Source organism: Phaenicophaeus curvirostris, chromosome 1 (genome assembly GCF_032191515.1).
Source record: "Phaenicophaeus curvirostris isolate KB17595 chromosome 1, BPBGC_Pcur_1.0, whole genome shotgun sequence".
NCBI lineage: Eukaryota > Metazoa > Chordata > Aves > Cuculiformes > Cuculidae > Phaenicophaeus > Phaenicophaeus curvirostris.
Window position 1 is genome coordinate 1,964,142 of NC_091392.1, and position 21,389 is coordinate 1,985,530.

General features: G+C 45.0%; 1 protein-coding gene across 1 annotated transcript in view; it reads right to left on the reverse strand.

The window, feature by feature from the left end:
• The window catches only part of EXOC4 (exocyst complex component 4), a 428,233-nt gene that overhangs the window by 386,641 nt on the left and 20,203 nt on the right, over positions 1-21,389 (reverse strand). The window contains exons 2-3 of the mRNA XM_069861081.1: positions 19,795-19,984; positions 15,013-15,207 (exon numbers count right to left, since the gene is read on the reverse strand). Of these exons, the coding sequence (XP_069717182.1) occupies positions 15,013-15,207; positions 19,795-19,984 (385 nt within the window). The remainder of the gene's footprint in view (positions 1-15,012; positions 15,208-19,794; positions 19,985-21,389) is intronic.

Genomic DNA, 21,389 nt, shown 5'->3' on the forward strand with positions numbered 1-21,389 from the left:
CTCATCCACCAGCAACCCCAAATCCTTCTCCTCAGGGCTGCTCTAAATCCATCCTCTGCCCAGCCTGTATTTTGCTCAGGATTACCTCAAATCAGGTGCAAGACCTTGCACTTGGCCTTGTTGAAGTTCAGGAGGATGCCAAACTACACATGACAGAGTATATTCTAGTGGGTCATTGTCGTTTGGGATGACACATGGCACCCCTGTACCAAGATATTTAAGAAAGAAACCAGCAACTGCAAGCTGCTGGAGACACTTGGAGGGGAACCACTCTGAGGGACTGGGACTGACCCACATGCTGGACCAGGGACATCCTCAGAGGGACTGCAGTTTGTGGGGGATCCACATCACAGCAGGCACTCTAAGGAAAAGCATAGCAGAGGAAATGGTTGGACTCGATGATCCGGTGGGTCTCTTCCAACCTGGTTATTCTATGATTCTATGAAAACCTGAAGAATCAAAGTCCTGTCGAGGAAACCAATAAGAAGCAGAGTAGCAGAAAGAAACCCTTACAGACGACATTGTATTTCTAGGACATCCATCGTTTCAGCAGAGAAATTGTGACAGATTGAGCATAAGCCAAGGAGAAAACAAGTTGAGAAGGAAGGGGAGTAAAGGTGTTTGACTTACATTGCACCTGGAGAAAAGTGAGAAAACACGTTTACTTAAGTGGGTTTTGATTGTGTTCTCTTTTTCTCCCACCTCAAAACCCAAATCACTCATCAGAAGTTTGTTTATTGCTAGTTGTGTTAACTAGCAATAAATTAAGCAATAAATAAATCCAGGGATGGGACAGCCACAACTTCCCTGGGCAACATGTGCCAGTGCCTCACCACTCTCATCGTGAAGAAATTCTTCCTTATGTCTAGTTTAAACCTGCCCCTCTCCAGTTTCTACCCATTCCCCCTCACCCTATCACTACAAGCCTTTGTGTAAAGTCCCTCCCCAGCTTTCTCGTAGGCTCCTTTCAGGTACTGCAAGGTCACTATAAGGTCTCCATGAGCCTTATCTTCTCCAGGTTGAACAAGCCCAACTCTCTCAGCCTGTAGTCATATGGGAGGTGCTCCAGCCCTCTGATCATCCTTGTAGCCTCCTCTAGACCTGTTCCAACAGTTCCATCTCCATGTTATGTTGAGGATCTCAGAACTGAACACAATACACCAGATGAAGTGAACTGAGATGAAGCTGAAAAGCTATTGCCTTTGAGGGTGAGACATGCAAATAATGGAACAAACGGAAACTTGCACCCAAGCTGCACTTAAGAAATCTAAAGACTGGGAATTCTCTGCTACCAACTGCACAGTGTGAACAGGTATGAAGACAAATCAGTGAACAGGAGGTAGATAAGATGATTGTGAACTTAACATCTGGAGAGGATTCTGACCCTCTATTCTGCTCTCATGAGACCCCACCTAGAGCCCTGTGTCCAGTTCTGGAACCCCTAATAGAAGATGGATATGGAAACGTTGGAACAGGTCCAGAGGAGAACACGAAGATGATTTGGGGGCAGGAGCACCTCCCATATGAGGACTGGCTGACAAGGTCTAGTAGATGACAGAGCCATTTCCTTAACACTATAGCACTATCTTAATTAAGTAATACTTTACCGAAGTTACTTTTGTATCCCACACTTATAAGACTTTGCTTCATGAAAACATCAAAGCAAATCCATTACAAACACATTAACACAAAGCACAAGTGTCCTTTATTCCTTTTAAGAATTTAAGCTGCAAAGACGCAACCTAAGTTACTGTTTTCCTCTACAAGATTTAAAGTATTTAAGAAATTATGTTCCTCACTTGCTGTCCTTTGCTCCAGCTACATTAATTTAATTCTTTCAGACTTGCCTTAGTCCTGTCATGCATCAATCATTCCACCTTCTCCTTCACTTGCTCTAATTCATCAATGTCTTTCTAGTAATAAGGTGCTGAAACCAAAAGCAGTGTTCAAAGAACAGGGTGGCTAAAAACAACAGAAATAGATTATCCAACTGGTACCTTGGACTATAACACAAAACATGAGCAGTTTCAACAATATGGTCAAATGTCTTTCCCAAAATGGAAAAGTCAGACTATCTACTAGCGTCACAAAATTGCTGGAGACTTTTCCTATCAGTGACAACTCAAGGGAGAAGAGCCATGTATTGCGCCTCAGTGCCTGTGATAGTCAAGGGCCTTGAATCACAGAATAGTTTGGGTTGGAAGGGATCTTAAACCCCATCCAGTTCCAACCCTCCTGCCATGGGCAGGGACACCTCCCACTAGACCAAGTTTCTCAAAGCCCCATTCAACCTGGCCTTCAACACCTCCAGGGAAACATTTCTTCCAAATATCTCATCTAAACCTCCCCTCTTTCAGCTTAAAACCATTCCCCTCATCCTATCCCTGCACTCCCTGAGAAAGTGCCCCCACCCCAGCTTTCCTGTGGCTCCCTTCAGGTACTGCAAGGCTGCTATAAGGTCTCTGTGGAGCCTTCTCTTCTCCAGGCTGAACAAGCCCAACTCTCTCAGCCTGTCCTCATACAGGAGGTGCTCCAACCCTCGGATCATCTTCATGACCTCCTCTGGACTCAGTCAAACACATCCATGTCCTTCCTGTGCTGAGGACTCCAGAACAGAACAGGGCTCACAGTGAAGTCTTGCAAGAGTAGAGCTGATGAGGAGAACCCCTTCCTCAACCTGCTGCTCAGACTTCTTTTGATTCCCCCAGTAAGTTTCAAACGCTTCACTAAGAACTTAATTCAATACACGTTCACACTCACCATTTGCTAGCTTTAAAGTTTACCAGATTTATCTAGATCACTTTATATTAGCTGTATTCAAAAATGAAATGATAAAAATGTAAATGTCTCACAAAATAAATTCCATAACATGCCTTAATAATAAAAGCTAAGGAGGGCAGCATAAAGAGCCAAAGGAATGCAAACCTGATGGTTTGCAAACAAGCAGGTTCATGGGTTTAAAAGGAAGAAAAAGCAACCAAAGCCACATAACTCTCAACAAAGGATGCATCAGAGGGGAAGGCTCTGGGGAGACCTTACAGCAGCCTTCCAGTACCTGAAAGGGCTCCAGGAAAGCTGGGGAGGGACTTTTTACAAGACCATGTAAAGTCAGGACAAGAGCAGATGGCTTTAAATTGGAAGGGGGAAAAATTAGATCAGACACTAGGAAGAAATTCTTCATGCTGAGGGTGGTAAAACACTGGCCCAGGTTGCCCAGGGAAGCTGTGGCTACCCCATCCCTGGAGGTGTTCAAGGCCAGGTTAAATGGGGCCTCGGGCAGCCTGATCCAGTGAGAGGTGTCCCTGCCCATAGCAGGGGGGTTAGAACTGGATGATCTTTAAGGTCCCTCCCAACCAAAATCATTATATGATTCTATGGTTGCTATTTTTTTTTTAAAATAAAACTGCATGGCTAGATTTATAGATTTTAGAAAATAGGGAATTTCCTTCCCTTTGAAACATTTTATAACTTTTTGTCCCTTAGTATACTTATCAATAACTTTATCTCATTCTTTTTATCCCGTAATTTCCATTTTCTGAGGCAGTCTATTGTATTAAACTCTTAGTGCCTAATACTACTTTATTTGCATTGACACGTGCTTGAACTCAGCCTCTCCGCTCTTAGTTAATGCACCAACAAGCATCGATATCTCTCTAGAGGATTATCATGTGGCTGTTAGCTCTACTAATAACAACCATTCATTTAAGCTGATGAAAGTTTATTAAATAAGAAAACATGTCGTAATGAAGGTAGAGTAGAGATGTCTGGCAGCTCTCTGTGGCTAAAGGAAACCGCAGCTACATGACAAGACGCCGTCCTTAATGAAAGGGAGTGGCCTCCATAACGTGATGACGCATGCATGAAGAATGGGTAATACTGAATATTAATTTTCATCGCTCCTGGTTATAGTGCGGATGCAGTCATGAGTTCTTTGCTTAAGGCAGCAGCTCCTGCCATTTAATCATAGAATCATAGAACGGTTTGGGTTGGAAGGGACCTTAAAGATCATCCAGTTCTAACCCCCCTGGCCCAGGTTGCCCAGGGAAGTTGTGGCTGCCCCATCCCTGGAGGTGTTCAAGGCCAGGTTGGATGGGGCTTTGAGCAGCCCGGTCCAGTTGGAGGTGTCCCTGCCCATGGCAGGGGGTGGGAACTGGATGGGCTTTAAGGTCTCTTCCAATCCAAAGCATTCTGTGATTCAAAGAAGGATTCAAAACAGGAAGTATTGTGAAAATATTCCCATTTTCGTAATTCAGACAAAAGAGAATTTAAACCAGGGCCAAAATTTAAATTTTGTGATGAAAGCATTTCTGCAGAATCCCACACCAACTAAAGTCTCTTATTTCCACTTACGGCACTAATTCCAAAACATAAAACCATTCTGCAGCAGCACCTGAATCCCAGCCCTACAGTAAGAAGGGCAGAAATGAAGTGAAAGCTTGTTTTTATTGATTCTCATTGTTCCAGCTGAAAGGCAGGCAGTAAATAAAATGTATAGAGAACTGTGCTGGAATACTTTCTTCTAGTTCATTATTCCAGACTGCTCACAGTGTAAGAACTCTCCTCACTACATGGTTCTTTTAACTGGCAGATCTCCCTGTATTGCACTGAGGAAAGCCGCAGGCAGCAGCTACAGGCAAGCAACAGAAGTTAAAACTCTCCCTCAGCAGCTGTGCCCAGGGTTACAAACACCCAGTGTTTTCTAAGTAGATGTTAATCACTCCAAATGCCTTCAGAGAGGATTAATATGAAGTGCAGAGAAAGGCAGAGAACAGTGTTCAGGACACATTCACTATGTAACGAGCAAGGAGAGGCCAAATATGCACATGTGTACACACAGAGCCACATCCTCTTTGCTCCTGAAAAGACATTTCAATACTTAAGCTCCTTGTTTGAATCCCACGTCTCACAGCAACGTAGGTCCTTGTTCTCATACGCTGTTCTCCACAACATTTTACCCATGGTGAGTCTCTGTATTTCCTGTTATTCACAAAGGCTTCTAGTGATAGGATGAAGGGGAATGGGTATAAACTGGAGAGAGACAGATTTGGACTAGACATAAGGAAGAATTTCTTCACAATGAGAGTGGGGAGACACTGGGACAGGTTGCCCAGGGAAGCCAGGGATGTCTCATCCCTGGAGGTGTTCAAGGCCAGGTTGGATGGGGCCTTGGGCAGCCTGATCCAGTGGGGAGGTGTCCCTGCCCGTGGTAGGGGGGTTGGAACTGGATAATCTTTAAGGTCCCTACCCACCTAAACTATTCTATGAGCTCCACAGTTCTGGGATCAATTAACAAGGTTTAACATGGCCAAGTGCTGGGTCCTGCACTTGGACCACAACAACCTCATGATGTGCTACAGGCTTGGAGAAAAGGCTGGAAGCTGCCTGGCAGAAAAGGACCTAGGGAGCTGGTCAACAGCAGCTGAACATGAGCCAGCAGTGGCCCAGGTGGCCAAGAAGGCCCACAGCACTCTGGCTTAGATCAGCCATGGTGTGGCCAGCAGGAATAGGGAACGGATTGTCTGCCTGGACTCGGCACTGGTGCGGCTGCACCTTGCATCCTGGCTTCAGTTTTGGGCTCCTCTGTACAAGGAAGATAAAGAGCTGCTGGATCGTGTCCAGGGAAGGGCAACAAAGCTGGGGAAGGGTCCGGAGCACAGGGGTTATAGGATCAGCTGAAGGAACTGGGGCCGTTTAGCCTGGAGAATAAGAGGCCAAGAGGGGACCTCATTGCTCTCTGCAGCTCCCTGAGAGGAGGCTGCAATGAGCTGGGTGTTGGTCTCTCCCCTCAAGTAGCAAGTGATAGAAACGTCCTCAAGTTGCACCAGGAGAGATCTAGATTGGACATTAGGCAGAATTTCTTTATTGAAAGAGTGGTGAAGCATTGGAAAAGGCTGCCCAGGGAAGTGGTGCAGTATTACTCGATGATTTGGTGGGTCTCTTCCAACCTGGTTATTCTATGATTATCCTTGAAGTTCAAAACCATGCAGATGTAGCACTTTGTGACATGGTTTAGTAGGCATGGCAGGGTTGGTGTGATAGTAGGACTGGATGAGCTTAGGGGTCTTTTCCAACCTTAATGATTCCATTTTTCCACAGCATTTCCAATTACTGAAACATCTCCAACTTCTGCCTGTGCACTCACCCACAACATAGCCCAGCCACATTGTAAAGCCTTACAGATAAATAAAACATACTTTTTTTGTAGAACACTTTAGCACGCAGACAGTGGAGCTGCTCAGCATCTCCAGTTTGGACTGGCAGGTTTCTGATACCAAGGTTAGTTTTCACAACAAAGCAACACTCAAGAAATTAACCCAAAACAGATCTTAGAGCCCACAGAGCAGAGCAAAACCACATTTACCGCATCATAAGGATGCTGGTGGTGAACTCAGCACGCCTTAACTATGCTGCACCAGTACAATTGAAAATGACCTCATTTACCTGCAAACCGACCCCCTCTCCTGCAGCTCTGGATGCTGCCCTGAGCACATTTAATTGAACACAACATCAGTAACAGCCAATCACTCAACTCCAGAAACTGAACCAAGCAGCATGAGTGCAAACCCGCAGTAAGGAAGTGATCAGCTCTGAGAAAGGCTTGACACTATTATTCACTTCAGAAAGCAAAGCAGGAGACATGCATCATTCTTTCCCTGACATAAGAAAATCAAAATAGAAATCCTTAACATTGAAAAAAAGAAGAAACCTAAGTGTTGGTGCATTGCCTGGACTACTTCTTGAGAAACAAAACACTGCAACTTCACGTTTCGTGGGTCAAAGGCAGGCAGGCAGGAGAAAAACACGGGTATGAATAAAATACATGTATTCATCGGTTCCTGGCTCCATAACACAAGGAAGAGTGGGCTCAAGTGAAGACTTGCCAGAAGGCTCCATACTTCACTCTTTTTTACCTGCAATCTTCCTTCTTGTCATTCTCCTAACAAAGAAAATCTCAACTGGAAATGGAAGTTATCCTCACTCCTATCCCACAGATGTATTCCTGCAGTTTCATGGTGCTTTCTTACCTGACAATCCCACCACAAAGGAACCACACTGCTGCACTAAAAGATCAAGGTCAGAGTAAGGTTTTCATGGTCTATTGTAAATATAAGAGTTTTTTAACTAGAAGGTCAACTGTACCCTGGGCTGCATCAAAAGAAGCGCGGCCAGCAGGGTGAGGGAGAGGATTCTGCCCCCTCTGCTCCACTCTCGTAAGATCCCATCTGGAGTCCCATGTCCAGTTCTGGAATCACCAGCAGAAGGATATGGAAATGTTGGAAGGGGTCCAGAGGAGGCCTCAAAGATGATCAGAGAGCTGGAACATCTCTGCTATGAGGACAGGCTGAGAGAGTTGGGGTTGTTCAACCTGGAGAAGAGAAGGCTTCAAGGAGACCTTAGAGCAGTTTCCAGTACCTGAAGGGGCTCCAGGAAAGCTTGTGAGGGATTTTTTTTACAAGAGTCTGGAGTGATAGGACGAGGGGGAATGGATTTAAACTGGAAGGAGAGGGGGAAGACTCAGATTAGAAATTAGGAAGAAATTCTTCCTGATGACAGTGGTGCGACACTGACCCAGGTTGACCAGGGAAGCAGTTCAAGGTGTTCAAGGACAGGTTGGATGGGGCCTTGAGCCGCCTGGTCTGGTTGGAGGGGTCCCTGCCCATAGCAGGGGGGTTGGAACTGGATGATCTTTAAGGTCCCTTCCAACCCAAACCATCCTATGATACTTCTACAAAGTGCTTTTGGTTCATTAAAATTGCAAAGCCGGGCACGTAACAGGCAGGAAATGCAAAGAGAGTGACCTAAGTAATTTTGATTTAAGCATATTATGATACGACCTTTAATCACTTGCTTCAACAACATTTCTTCCCTCAACTGTTTTCAGCATTTCATCTCTCAGATTATTTAAACAAATGGAAAATATTCATTTCTCCCTATGGGCACTTCCTGGGTCAACAGGAAAGCCCAAACAATTAGATCAACAACACAGACCTCTGCAATCCTTGAGTTAATTAAGTAACTGCTAGGCAGAGTGTACCACCCTTCAATACACAACCCAGTCCTGCAGGAAATAAGACAACAAACAACTCCCTCCACACAGTAATCATGCTGTGTGCCCTCTGCTTCCACTTCTGGCTTGGCTATAGTGTTATGTAGCCCCTCTAAAACATCTCTTCCAGAAGAATTTGGATTCTTGCCTTCTAGCAACGAATCTCACGTATCGAGGTTAAGTGCCAGCTGTGCCCCCAACACCACCTTCCCTCTGCCATAAGCTCTGCTGCTCTCCCTTTTGAGGACCAACCATGGCCTTTTCTGAGGAAGCTTCTGACTCAGAATTCCTCTCTCAGCACCTGATCACAGAATTATAGTTCCATTTAGGTTGGGAAAGACCTTTAAGCTCATCAAGTCCAACCATAAACCCGATACTGCCAACTACATCACTAAACCATGTCCCTCAGCACCATATCTACACGCCTTTTCAATCCCTCCAAGGATGGTGATCCATCCTTCCCTGGGCGGCCTCTGCCAGCACTCGACAACCCTTTCCATGAAGTAATATTTCCTAATCTCCAATCTGAACCTCGTTGGTGCAACTTGAGACCATTTCCTCCTGTCCAATCATCCGTCACTTTGGAGAAGAGAACACCCACCTTGCCAAAACTTCCTTTCAGGAAGCCACAGAGAGCGATGAGGTCTCCCCCTCAGCCTTCTCTTCTCCAGACTAAGCAGTCTCAGGTCCCTCAGCGACCCCTCATCAGCTTCATTTCCCTTCTCTGGACGCACCCAAGCAACTCAATGTCTTGTACTGAGGAGCCCAAAACAGAACCCAAAATTCAAGGTGAAAACAGCATTTCCTAATATCCAGTCTAAACCTTCTCTGGTGCAACTTATGGTCATTTCCTCTCATTTTACCACTTGTTACTCAGGTAAAGAGAGCAACAGCCACCTGGCACCAACTTTCCTTCAGCAGCCTCCCAGCAGGAGCGGGGAAGTGATTGTGCCCCTGAACCCAACACTGGTGAGACTGCACGCCGAGTTCCTTTGATTCCCAACGGGCTCGTACTGGGCCGGGTTGCTCAGTTTAGAGCAAAGCAACCCGAGTGTTACAGTGACTGAACGTGAGCCAGCAGTGTGCCCAGGTGGCCAAGAAGGCCAATGTCATCTTGGCTTGTATCAGAAACAGTGTGACCAGCAGGTCCAGGGAGGTTCTTCTCCCTCTGGACTCGGCACTGGTGAGACCGCTCCTCGAAACCGGTGTTCAGTTCTGGGCCCCTCCCCACAAGAAGGATGTTGAGGCTCTGGAGCGAGTCCAGAGAAGAGCAGCAAAGCTGGTGAGGGGGCTGGAGAACAGGCCTTCTGAGGAATAGCTGAGAGAGCTGGGAGTGTTTAGCCTGGAGAAGAGGAGTCTGAGGGGAGACCTTATTGCTCTCTGCAACTCCCTGAAAGGAGGTTGTGGAGAGGAGGGAGCTGGGCTCTTCTCCCAAGTGACAGGGGACAGGACAAGAGGGAATGGCCTCAAGCTCCACCAGGGGAGATTTAGGCTGGACATGAGGAAAAAATTCTTCACAGAAAGGGTCATTAGGCAACGGAACCGTCTGCCCAGGGAGGGGGTTGACTCGCCTTCCCTGGAGGTGTTTAAGGTGCAGGTGGATGAGGTGCTGAGGGACATGGTTTAGTGTTTGATAGGAATGGTTGGACTCGATGATCCGGTGGGTCTCTTCCAACCTGGTTATTCTATGATTCTATGATTTTATGTTTAGTTTTGGACTCCTCACTCCAAGAAGGACATTGAGGGACTGGAGCATGTCCAGAGAAGGGCAACAAAGCTGGTGAGGGGTCTGGAGAACAAGCATTATGAGAGGCAGGTAAGGGACCTGGGGTTGTTTAGCCTGGAGAAAAGGAGGCTGAAAGGAGACCTTATCACTGTCTACAACTCCCTGAAAGGAGGATGTAGCAAGGTGGAGGTTGCTCTCTTCTCCCAGGTAACAGGTGATAAGACAAGAAGAAATGGCCTCAAGGTGCACCAGGGCAGATTCAGGTTAGACATCAGGAAAAATGTCTTCACCAAAACGGTTCTCAGGCACTAGAAGAGGCTGCCCAGGGAGGTGGCAGAGTCCCTGTCCCTGAAGTGTTTGAAAGATGGGTGGGTGAGGTGCTCGGGAATATGGTTTAGTAGTGGACAGATACAGTTTTACTCCATGATCTCAAAGGTCTTTTCTAACCAAACAATTCCATGATTCTTTCCAGACGCATTTCATTTCTCACTCTTCACAAACTCATGTGAAAAAGCATATACAGAAACTGAAAATAACTGAAATGTATTTGATCTTAAACAGGAATTCTATCTGTTCCAGATCCTAATGTTTCCTCTAAAGCTTGACTATTGAAAGGAGTTTGGAACTGGGTTCTTTAAGCACAACCTGTGTAAGGTGCAGTTACAGATCCCATTAGCTCTGCTCACCCAAGTGTGCATGGCTGAGTCTCCATCCCTGGAGGTGTTTAAAAGATGGGTAGATGAGGTGCTTAGGTATATGATTTAGCAGTGGACAGGTACAGTTTGGCTTGATGATCTCAAGGGTCTTTTCCAACCTAGCGATTCTGTGATTATATCAAGATGTTGCAGGAACAGGGAATGTGAACACACAATATCTGAAGCTCCTCTGTGCTACTCCAGATGGATACAGAATCAGAAACAAAGAAGTTGCCACTTAGAATTTATAACTTTGTACAAATGGAAGCTGTCACAAAACACCTTTGCATTGCATTCATTCTACTGGGAAAAGCTGCTGTTCTTTTATTAACAATTCTTCCCAGTTTTACTCAGTCATTGAACATTAGAACCAGCAGCTGGAGAGTTCAGAGTGATAATGAAACCTGTAACGAGCCATCTTCAGCCGCCTTTTCCAAACAATAAGGGAATTAAAATTTCTATTTAAATGCAGAGGTTTGAAACATGCTTCAGTGGCAAAAATTGCATCAATTAATGCGAGTGGAATACAAAGAACAGACTGCAGAAATGCGATGCAGCAACCAGAAATTACTGCATTACAGGGCTTGCACCAACCTAATGCGATGACTGCAAAGGTCTAATTTCGCCTTCATGTCTCACAAGGCTACAGGCAACAAAATTAATCAGTGCTCCAATTTCGGTGCGAGGGAGACAAGCTCCTTGTCGGATCACTCTGGGCTTTTTATAAGCCAAGAGCATCTGTTTACCTTGAGGAATGAAACAAAAGGACAGAAAGATCTCTATACACTCAGCATCCCTGACAGATTAGTAATTATTTTACATAATAGTCATATCATATAAAAGGAGAAAGGAATTATCCTGCAGCCAGTGAGTGATTACAACATCACAGACTTGCAGAGAGCATGTGAGCAAAAATGGCAAAAGCCAATGAGCCTACAGCAATTTTTGGCTCTGAAAAAACTCCAAATGCAGGTAGGTTACTATTTCTTTATTACAGCTCCACTTCTCCTCAAATGAGGCTTCAGTGTCAATTAACAGCTGAAAAAGCTTGTGTTTAATTTTGACTTGAGGTTCCTTTGCATTCCTGACATTAAAAACAAAAATAAAAATAATTTAAATGCTGCCCTTTCATAGAATCACTTAGTTGTAAAAGACCTTTGAGATCAAGCCCAACCATACCTGTCCACTACTAAGTCACATCCCTGAGCACCTCAGCTTTTAAACCCCTCCAGGGATGGGGACTCCACCACCTCCCTGGGCAGCTTCCGCCAGTGCTTGATGACCCTTTTGGTGAAGAAATTTTTCCTGATGTCCAAGCTGAACCTGCCCTGGCGCAATTTGAGGCCATTTCCTCTTTTCCTATCACCAGTCACTTGGGAGAAGAGACCAAACACCCACCTCGCTACAACCTCCTTTCAGGGAGCTGTAGCTGGTGATAAGGTCTCCCCTCAGCCTCCTTTTCCCAGGCTAAACAAACTCCAGGTCCCGCAGCTGCTTCTTGTAATTTTATATCATTATAACCTGATTCCTTGGAAAAGATACTCTATTCTGGAAAACAACAAAACAACAAAAACCAGGATGGTTTATACTACACAAATCCATATTTCAGAGAAGTCTAATACTGGACCAGTCTCACAGTGCTGGCCAACCTTCCCTGCACACACACACACACACACACACGTATGCGTATGCACATCAACTGCACACGCAATATAGTGCACACCATCATCTTCTGCAGGTAGTGAGGCACTGGCACAGGCTGCTCAGGGAAGCTGTGCCTGCCCCATCCCTGGAGGTGTTCAAGGCCAGGCTGGATGAGGCTTTGAACAGCCTGATGCACTGGGAGGTGTCCCAACCCATGGCAAGGGGTTGGAACTGGATGAGCTTTAAAGTCGCTTCCATTCCAAACCATTCTGTGGTTCTTACATATCACAAATGCATATATTGCAAATCATTTATAAAAGCCTATTATATGATAAAGTCTAAGCATCATTATTTTTCTTCTTACATTTCATTTCTTATATTCCAGATAGGAAATTAATTGCTTCTGTGAAATTTCCTTCTGAGAAATTTTTTTTTATTAAAAAAGAATACAAAATAAAGACAGCTGGAAGGGCTGAAGGGACTACAGGAAAACTGAGGAGGGACTCTTTAGCAGGGAGTGCAGGGATAGTACAAGGGAGGATGGTTTTAAGCTGAAAGAGGGACATTTACATGAGATCTTAGGAAGAAACACTTTCCTGTGAGGGTGGTGAGGCACTGGCCCAGGTTGCCCAGGGAAGCTGTGGCTGCCTCATCCCTGGAAGTGTCCAAGGCCAGGCTGGGTGGGGCTTTGAGCAACCTGATCCAGTGGGAAGCGTCCCTGCCCATGGCAAGTTGGTTGGAACTGGATGACATCTGAGGTTCTTTCCAACCCAAACCACTCTATGATTCTACAACAGTGAGACTCTAAGGAGAATAAGATGAGGCTCCCTGTGAAAACGGTTTTCAAAAGGAAGAAAGGGAAAACTGTCACCAGATTATTGAAAATGATCGCACCAGGTGAAGCACAAAAACAGAACATGAGCAACAGAAAACAACGGTAAGGAGAAGGCAGAGTGAAGTCAGACAAGAGGATGTGACAGCAACAACAAAAATCCAGATAGGTTACAAACACTGCAAGAAAGGCATGAGGAGACTGGCATCCAACTGCTGAAAATGTTCAGATGGAACAAGGTAAGTTTTAGAAAGACATATTTAAGGTAAAATGAGATAAAAGGGAAAGAAGGAAATTAAAGTTCAACTCTGGGCTCTAGGAATATGAGGTGACAACTCAAAGATTTCCAGTTCTTTATCCTCTTACAATGACTTATTAGGAAGAAGTAAAGAGGCACAGCTGAGAGAAATACAAAGAAGAGTATTACAGAATCACAGAATGGTTTGGGTTGGGAGGGACCTGAAAGTGCATCCAGTTCCAACCTCCTGCAACAGGCAGGAACGCCTTTCACTGGACCAGGTTGCTCAAAGTCTGAATAAATCGATAACAAAATAAGGCAATGAAAAGATTTCCTTAAAGGCATTCTTGAGCAAACACAAAGAGGAATAAGAACAGACAAACTTCTTTTGCCTTTACTTCTAATCGCAGACAGCTTAAGGATGACAGGACCTCTACAGAACACCTAATGCATCCCCCTTCTCAAGCATGGCCACCTACAGCCAGTTGCCAAGGACCCCGTCCAGTCAGGGTTTGTATATTTTCCACAGATGGAGTCTCCCCAACCCCTCTGGGAAACTTATTCCAGTGTTCAATCATTCTTACAGTAAAAAAAGTGTTTCCTTACATTCAGACATAATTTCCAATGTTTCAATCTGCACCCACTGCCTCTTCTCCTGTCGCTGGGCACCACTGAGAAAAGTCTTGCTACGTTTTCTTTGCACCCTCCCATCAGGCATTTATAACCCTGAAGTTTCTCTTCTTCAAGTGGAGCACTCTCTCTTGTAGTGGGAAGTCAGGAACTGGACTCAAGCACTCCATGTATCAGGACCAAGTAGAGGGGAGGGCTCACAGAATCATTTATGTTAGAAAAGACCTTGAAGAACGAGTCCAACATCACCTCCCTTGTTAAGTTTTTAACTACTGGAAGAAGGCCAAGAAAGAAAGGACTGGAGCTTGGTGAGGAAGTGTGCTTGCTAGGTTCAAAAATATGATGGATAAGAAAAGGATTGTTATTAGAGAAGCTCAGGAAACTTTTACCTCCACCACAAGATGTGAATTGAAAGGCATGCTTATAAAAGAGATGGAACTGAAGAGGAAAAGCACTTGAAGGGAGGGAGAAAAAAGATGAAAAAAAAGCTGGAAGTAAGTAGAAAAGATTAAAAGTCCTAGTAAAAGACATAGAAAATGGCAACGAGTGGCAAACACACCTAAATGGTGAAAGACAGTCTCTCCCCTGAATAACGACCAGAGTTGTGAGTGTGTTCTGGGAGATGAAATAGGAGAGAAAGAGGACAATTATTCCATAACAAAAATGTGTTTGAAATAGTTGATAAGATATAAGTGAAGAAGATGATACAGGCAGGTGTCTGGGAAATTAATTACACAGTAAAGAATCAAACTGCAAAAGCAGAAGGAAATCCTGTGTGCAGATGAAATGGGTAAAGAACCGACGGTTAAAGAAAGTGGCAGGATCAGGACTAATAAACAGGCAGCGACAGCTCTGAAAGACACGAGCTGACAGAACAGGATGGGCGAATACAGGCCTGAGCCCAGTCAGGAAGGACCAAAACAAAATGGAAATTCCAGTACAAGAAAGCAGCGAAGGGAAGGGTCAAGGCCAGGCTGGAAGGGGCCTCGAGCAGCCTGGTCCAGTGGGAGGTGTCCCTGCCCATGGCAGGGGGGCTGAAATTGGATAATCTTTAAGGTCCCTTCAAACCCAAACCATTCAATGATTCTAAAAGAAACTAAACAGGAAAAAAGGCAAATAAAACAAAGGGTAGGTCTGTCTGCAGACAATCAGAGAGCTGAACGGTGTTTCTGGAGGGTACCATGAGGTACCACACCTTACCAGCATGTCCGTTGCGTTGAGGTAGCGCTTGCTGGCCATGCACTGTTCCAGCTTCTGAGGCACTTGCTTGATGTTCTCTATCTCATCCAGCAAATTCAGGACATGTTTGTGTTCAATCCCTTCAATCCACAGCTTGCGCAACTCATCCCGCTTGCAATGCAGCAGCATCTTGCATGATAGCAGATTCTCCTTCACCTACAAGCAACATGTCAAAAGATTAATTAAATCTGTCCCTGTAACTGGTGCTTCTAAAACAGATCAGCCCTTTCCCACATTTACTTTATTAGGAATGCCAAAAATAGCGCAAGACTTTAACCAAATCCTTAAAAATATTGGTTATTCCTTTGCCTGAAGGGAACTGTATACAAACCGGAACTCCTTTCAGCCAAATGTTCTGTTGTTCACGTTCTGTACCACTAGTGAAAATTTAACTGAACTATCACAACATGAACAAATGCAGGATCCTGCTAAACATGACAAAGGCATATTTGCCCATTTTCCAAAAATCAAGTCAGTATTTTGGGATAAGGCAAGAATGCAATTATCAGTGAAAGCAAATAAACCACTACTAATTTTTCTGCTGTAAACATTTTCCATCTGCCTATTAAATCTTTTGGCACATCTCCTCCTTTCTTCAAGGCTGGTGTCCATTTCTTGAAACCCAACTATTTAAGACTAGAGGGTCTTAAGTAAGCAGCAGGTCCAGAGGAGCCCACGAAGATGATCTGAGGACTGGAGAACCTCTGCTATGAGGACAGACTGAGAGAGTTGGGTTTGATCAGCCTAGAGAAGAGAAGGCTGCTGGGAGACCTTAGAGCAACCTTCCAGTACCTGAAGGGGGCTAGAGAAAGCTGGGGATGGACTATTTACAAAGGTATGGAGTAACAGAATAAGGGGAAATGGCTTTAAATTGGAAGGGGGAAGATTTAGACTAGGGTGGGGAGGCCCCGGCCCAGGCTGCCCAGGGAAGCTGTGGCTGCCCCTTCCCTGGAGGTGTTCCAGGCCAGGTTGGATGGGGCCTTGAGCAACCTGGTCCAGTGGGAGGTGTCTCTGCTCATGGCAGAGGGTGGGAACTGGATAGACTTTAACATCCCTTCCAACCCAAATAATTCTATGATTCTATAACTACAATAGTTTTCCTAATACCTTGAGCAATGCCATTTGTTTTCTGTAAGAGATGCAGTTTCATGGGAACAAACAGCAGTTACAATACAGTTCAAATCAGCATTTCCATTAATTATCAAGGCCATTACATTACCCACAGAAATACCTAGGTGTTTGCCATTTAGTTTGCTTTCCAGCCTCACATCATCCTCTCTATGTGGCAAAGTCTCTACTATCCTACCCCCTTTATGAAACATCAGGAGTTTTGCTTCTCCACACTTTCTGCTCAGACAAGCACACTTTCTGCATTCCTTGCTTTCAGGTTCTCCCAGTATCCTCTGCTAAGGTCAGTACAACCTCGCTTCTCTTGCATAATGCAAATCACTAATACATATTAAAATATGGAAGCAATTAACTACACAGCTTCACACATTGCTTTCACACCACTCTTGTTTTTGTGAGAAGTTATGAATACTTAGGGCCCAACCTTTTCTCAGGCTGAACTCTCACTGAATTACACATGAAGAGAGACTCTCAGAAGTAGGGCCTTCAATTTATTTTTAAATAGTGAGACTTCAAAGCACTCCAGAAACTCCACTTCAGCTGCATGTTCTCCTACCTTGTCCAGCAACAGGCAGTTTACAAAAATACATACAACACTCATAGATGGGACAAAATACAGACAACTGGTAAATAACAATGCTACATAAGAACAGACGTCAGAAAAGACTATGATTTCAGTACAATAACAGGCAGAGGACAGGCTGAAAGAGTTGGGGTTGTTCAGCCTGGAGAAGAGAAGGCTCCATGGAGACCTTATAGAGGCCTTCTAGTACCTGAAGTGGCCACAGCAAAGCTGGGGAGGGACTTTTAACAAGGGCCTGAAGAGACAGGACAAGGGGGAATGGCTTTAAATTGGAAGCGGAAGATTTAGATTAGACATTAGGAAGAAATTCTTCACAATGAGGGTGGTGAGGCCTTGGCCCAGGCAAGCCATGGATGCCCCCTCCCTGGAGCTTTTCAAGGCCAGGTTGGATGGGGCCTTCAGCAGCCTCGTCTGCTGGGAGGTGTCCCTGCATACGGCAGGTTGGTTGGAACTGGATGGGCCTTAAGGTTCTTTCCAGCCAAAACTAGTCCATGATTCTAAACAACCCCAGGTCCCTTAGCTGCCTCTCTTAACATTTGTTCCCCAGCCCCTTCACCAGCTTCACTCCCCTTATCCAGATACACTCCAGCCCCTCAAAGTCCTTCTTGGAGTAAGGAGCCGAAAACTGAAGACAGAATTCGAGGTGCTATCTCACCAATGCCAAGCCCAGGGGCACAATCACCTCCCTGGACTTGCTGGCCATGCTGTTTCTGATACAGGCCAAGATGCCATTGGCCTTCTTGGCCACCTGAGCACACTGCTGACTCATATTCAGCCACTGACAACCAGCACTCCCAGGTCCCTCTCCTCCAGACAGCTTTCCAGACACTCTTCCCCAAGCCTGGAACGCAGAAGATCGACTATACATACCTCAGAAAGGAGAGGAAGGAATGAACAACCAGTCTTTCAGAAAGCACATCCCCTGGTAGACCACATTCCTCCTACTTTGTAATTTCATTTTACAGCAGTAATATCTTTAAAGCTAGAATCAAAACTAAGCCTTTCCCAACAGGAATTTATAGAAGAACTGCCTGAAAAGGTAGGTACACAGAGGGATCTGGACTCTCTTTCTCGATCATCCACCTTCCACAAGAGGTGAACGTCAAAAGAAAATGACTGATGACAAACCAGAGCTGGGGCCTCCAATAAGATTAGGTCAAGGCTACTTCAATACATATTGACCAAAACTAATAAGAAAACTTAAATATCTAAAGGTTCTTCACCTTTACAGTCACTCTTCTAGGCGGGACCAAAAGGTCACTCCCCTCTACATTTGTTTTGACCTCTGCAAAGCAGAGCACACTGCATGAAAACAGGCCACTGGCTCCAGTTCACTTCAAATTTAGGGCAATTGATCTCTTCTTTCAAAACAGTAAGCTTGGTACATAAATCCTAGAATGAACTTTTACCCTTGGAAAGCATCAGAACGGTCTCATTTTCTTTGAAAATGCTAAATGAATTTTAAAAGCCAGAAGGGTCAGCACACAGCCCCAGAAGGGAAAAAGCCAACTGCTTCTCAAGCACGACTGTGAAAGGCTTTAAGCCGAGGCCTTCACAGAGCCAGGGGCAAAAAAAAAAAACAATGAAGAGATTTGGTGACTGGTTTGCAAAGTTTCAGTACAGAAACTACACAGGAAGTAAAAGACAGGACAACAGACCAAAGAATGAATCTATTGCTGCAGGAGAGAGCAGATGGAACAAGTCCACAACAAAGAGTGCCAGAGTTATTTACTGGCACGCTACTGAAGTGTGAGCACTCAAAACACAGAAAGATATGGGGGCACAGAGTTCATGCACATTCACACAACAGAACTGAGCTTGGAAATAGCACCAAAATTCATATTCTTCAAGCAAACAGCAAGCTGATGAATCACCCAGACTTTTTAGGGGGTGGTTGGAGGCCAACATATCAAAACACGAACAGATTAGATGGAAAGGTGTTAACTTAGCAGCCCTTAGACATCAAAAAAACTGATAGCAACATGCCCAGACAATAAATGAACAGGGGGCACCATGAAGCTTCACACTTCATATCCCCCGCCTTGTTTTGCTTTTTAATTTCTTGTGTTCTCAAACAGAGAGATCCCATGGAACACAACTTGCTAGTAAAACACAGCCTACAACCACTATGTTAGGACTGGACAGTCCACTCCTAGCCATGCCACAGAATGACTTGAAAATGAGGCCTAGCTCAGTTTTTGTGGGTAACAGAGCTTTGTAAATTCAATTTTTAGTTCAGTTAAGAATGATGGCAAGTAGCTGAGAAAAGAGAGAGAGAAACGCAGCCCACATGGCCAACCACATCCTGGGCTACATCAAAAAACACACAGCCACCAGGCCAAAAGAGGAGATTGCGCCCCTTTACTCTACCCTCATGAGACCCCACCTGGAGTCCTGTGTCCAGTTGTGGAATCCCCAACAAAGAAGGACATGGAACTGTTGGAAAAGGTCCAGAGGAGGACAAGAAGATGATCCGAGGGCTAGAGCACCACTGCTATGAGGACAGGCTGAGCGAGTTGGGCTTCTTCAGCCTGGAGAAGAGAAGGCTCCATGGAGACCTTACAGCCTTCCAGTACCTGAAGGGGCTCCAGGAAAACTGGGGAGGGACTTCTTACAAGGGTGTGACAGGACAAGGAAAATGGCTTTAAATTGGAAGAGGAAGATTTAGACTAGACATTAGGAAGAAATTCTTCACAATGAGGGTGCTGAGGCACTGGCACAGGGTGCCCAGGGAAGCCACGGATGCCCCCTGCATGGAGGTGTTCAAGGTCAGACTGGACGGGACCTTGAGCAGCCTGACCCAGTGGGAGGTGTCCCTGCCCATGGCAGGGGGGTTGGAACTGGATGGGCTTTGACATCCCTCCAACCCAAATCATTCTATTATTCCATTAAATAAAAGGTTAAAAGGTAGCTTAGAACATTACATTACCAATAAAGGATAGGACACAGATACAGCTAAGTTGCACAGAGTTGCAGAGAACACACCATCAAGGAGATGCAAACACAGAAACACATGGAAAATCAGATTTCACCTGTTTGATCTTATTGCGGGAGTTGGTGATGCGCTCAGTGATGCTCTGGTAAGTGCGGATCGCCGTGGTGAGCTCAGTGTAGTGCTGGACAATGAGTTGATCCAAGTCCCGGTCACATTTCTCATATGCTTCTTCCAGACGGCCTTTCTCAGTCTCTCGGTCCTCAACATCATCACTGGTAGATAAGGTCCTGTGGAGAAACACATGACAAAAATAGGGATATTTTGAAGTTTTCTACTAGGGCAGGAAGCCTGTGGCTAAGAAATGCACTACCTACCACAAACCAGTCACACTCTTGTAAGTCTGCACACTACACTGAGTGAAGTTCATTTTACCTAAACGTGCCTGTCTCGTGTTCAGTAGCAAACGATGCAGTTCGAGAATATAAAACCAACATAAATATTGTGTTTTACTATTCCAGTTTTCACAGGTTTCGGAACTTTTTCACTACACTATTGGATTTATGAGAGGGAAAAGTTATCCTTTAGTTATTGTATTTCAAAAGGGTCACAGAATCATAGAATGGTTTGGGTTGGAAGGGACCTTAGGGATCATCCTCCCACTGGACCAGGCTGCTCAAAGCCTCATCCAACTTGGCCTTTAACACCTCCAGGGACGGGGCATCCACAGCTTCCCTGGGCAACCTCTATCAGTGCCTCACCCTTCTTACAGGAAAACATTTCCTCCTCTTATCTCATCTAAATCTCCCCTCTTTCAGTTTAAAACCATTCCCCCTCATCCTATCCTATCACTCCCTGATAAAGAGACCCTCCCCAGCTTTCCTGTAGGCCCCTTTCAGTACTGGAAGGCTGCCAGAAGGTCTTTCCAAAGCCTTCTCTTCTCCAGGCTGAACAATCCCAACTCTCTCAGCCTGTCCCCATAGCAGAGGTGCTCCAGCCCTAGGATCATCTTTATGGCCTCCTCTGGACCCATTCCAACAGTTCCATATCCTTCTTCTGTTGGGGATTCCAAAACTGAAATAGCTCCATTGCTGAACACTGCTGCTGGTCTTTACTACCATAACATCTTCCACTTTGGATTTGTTAAAGCAATGAGGTCCACTCAAACTAAAACCCGTATTTCTGGCTCTAAAATCAGTATCTCCTGCCCTCCCTCCAGCTGTCCAGCAGGAAAGAAAATATCCACTTTTCTTGCTAAGTCACTTGTCCTCTATAGCAAAGTTTGGAAGGTAAATGAGATCTGTTTGCACATCACTGAACAATAACAAAGGGGTAAACCCATTTCATCATGGTTTATTTAGGAGTATCTTCAGTGACAACCACCATGCCACAAGAAGGTGTGGTATTTGACAGATTTTTCTGAATTCAGTATCATTAGGGAAGGAGTAGGAACTCAAGTGCCAAAGCTCTTCTCAAATAGTTGTAACAAAGAACTCAACAAAAATTTGCAAGAAATGCTCCCTTTCTCTCAGAAAGTCAACAAAGTTGTATCCCAAACTTCCAGTTCACTCTTCCTTCTTCCCTTCAAAGGAAAACAACAGGCTGTACCACCTACGCAAGGACTTTAGCCTTAAAAAGAGAAACAAAAAGGCCATTTCACAGGGGATCACAATCCCAGAAGGAGCAGCTAAGAAA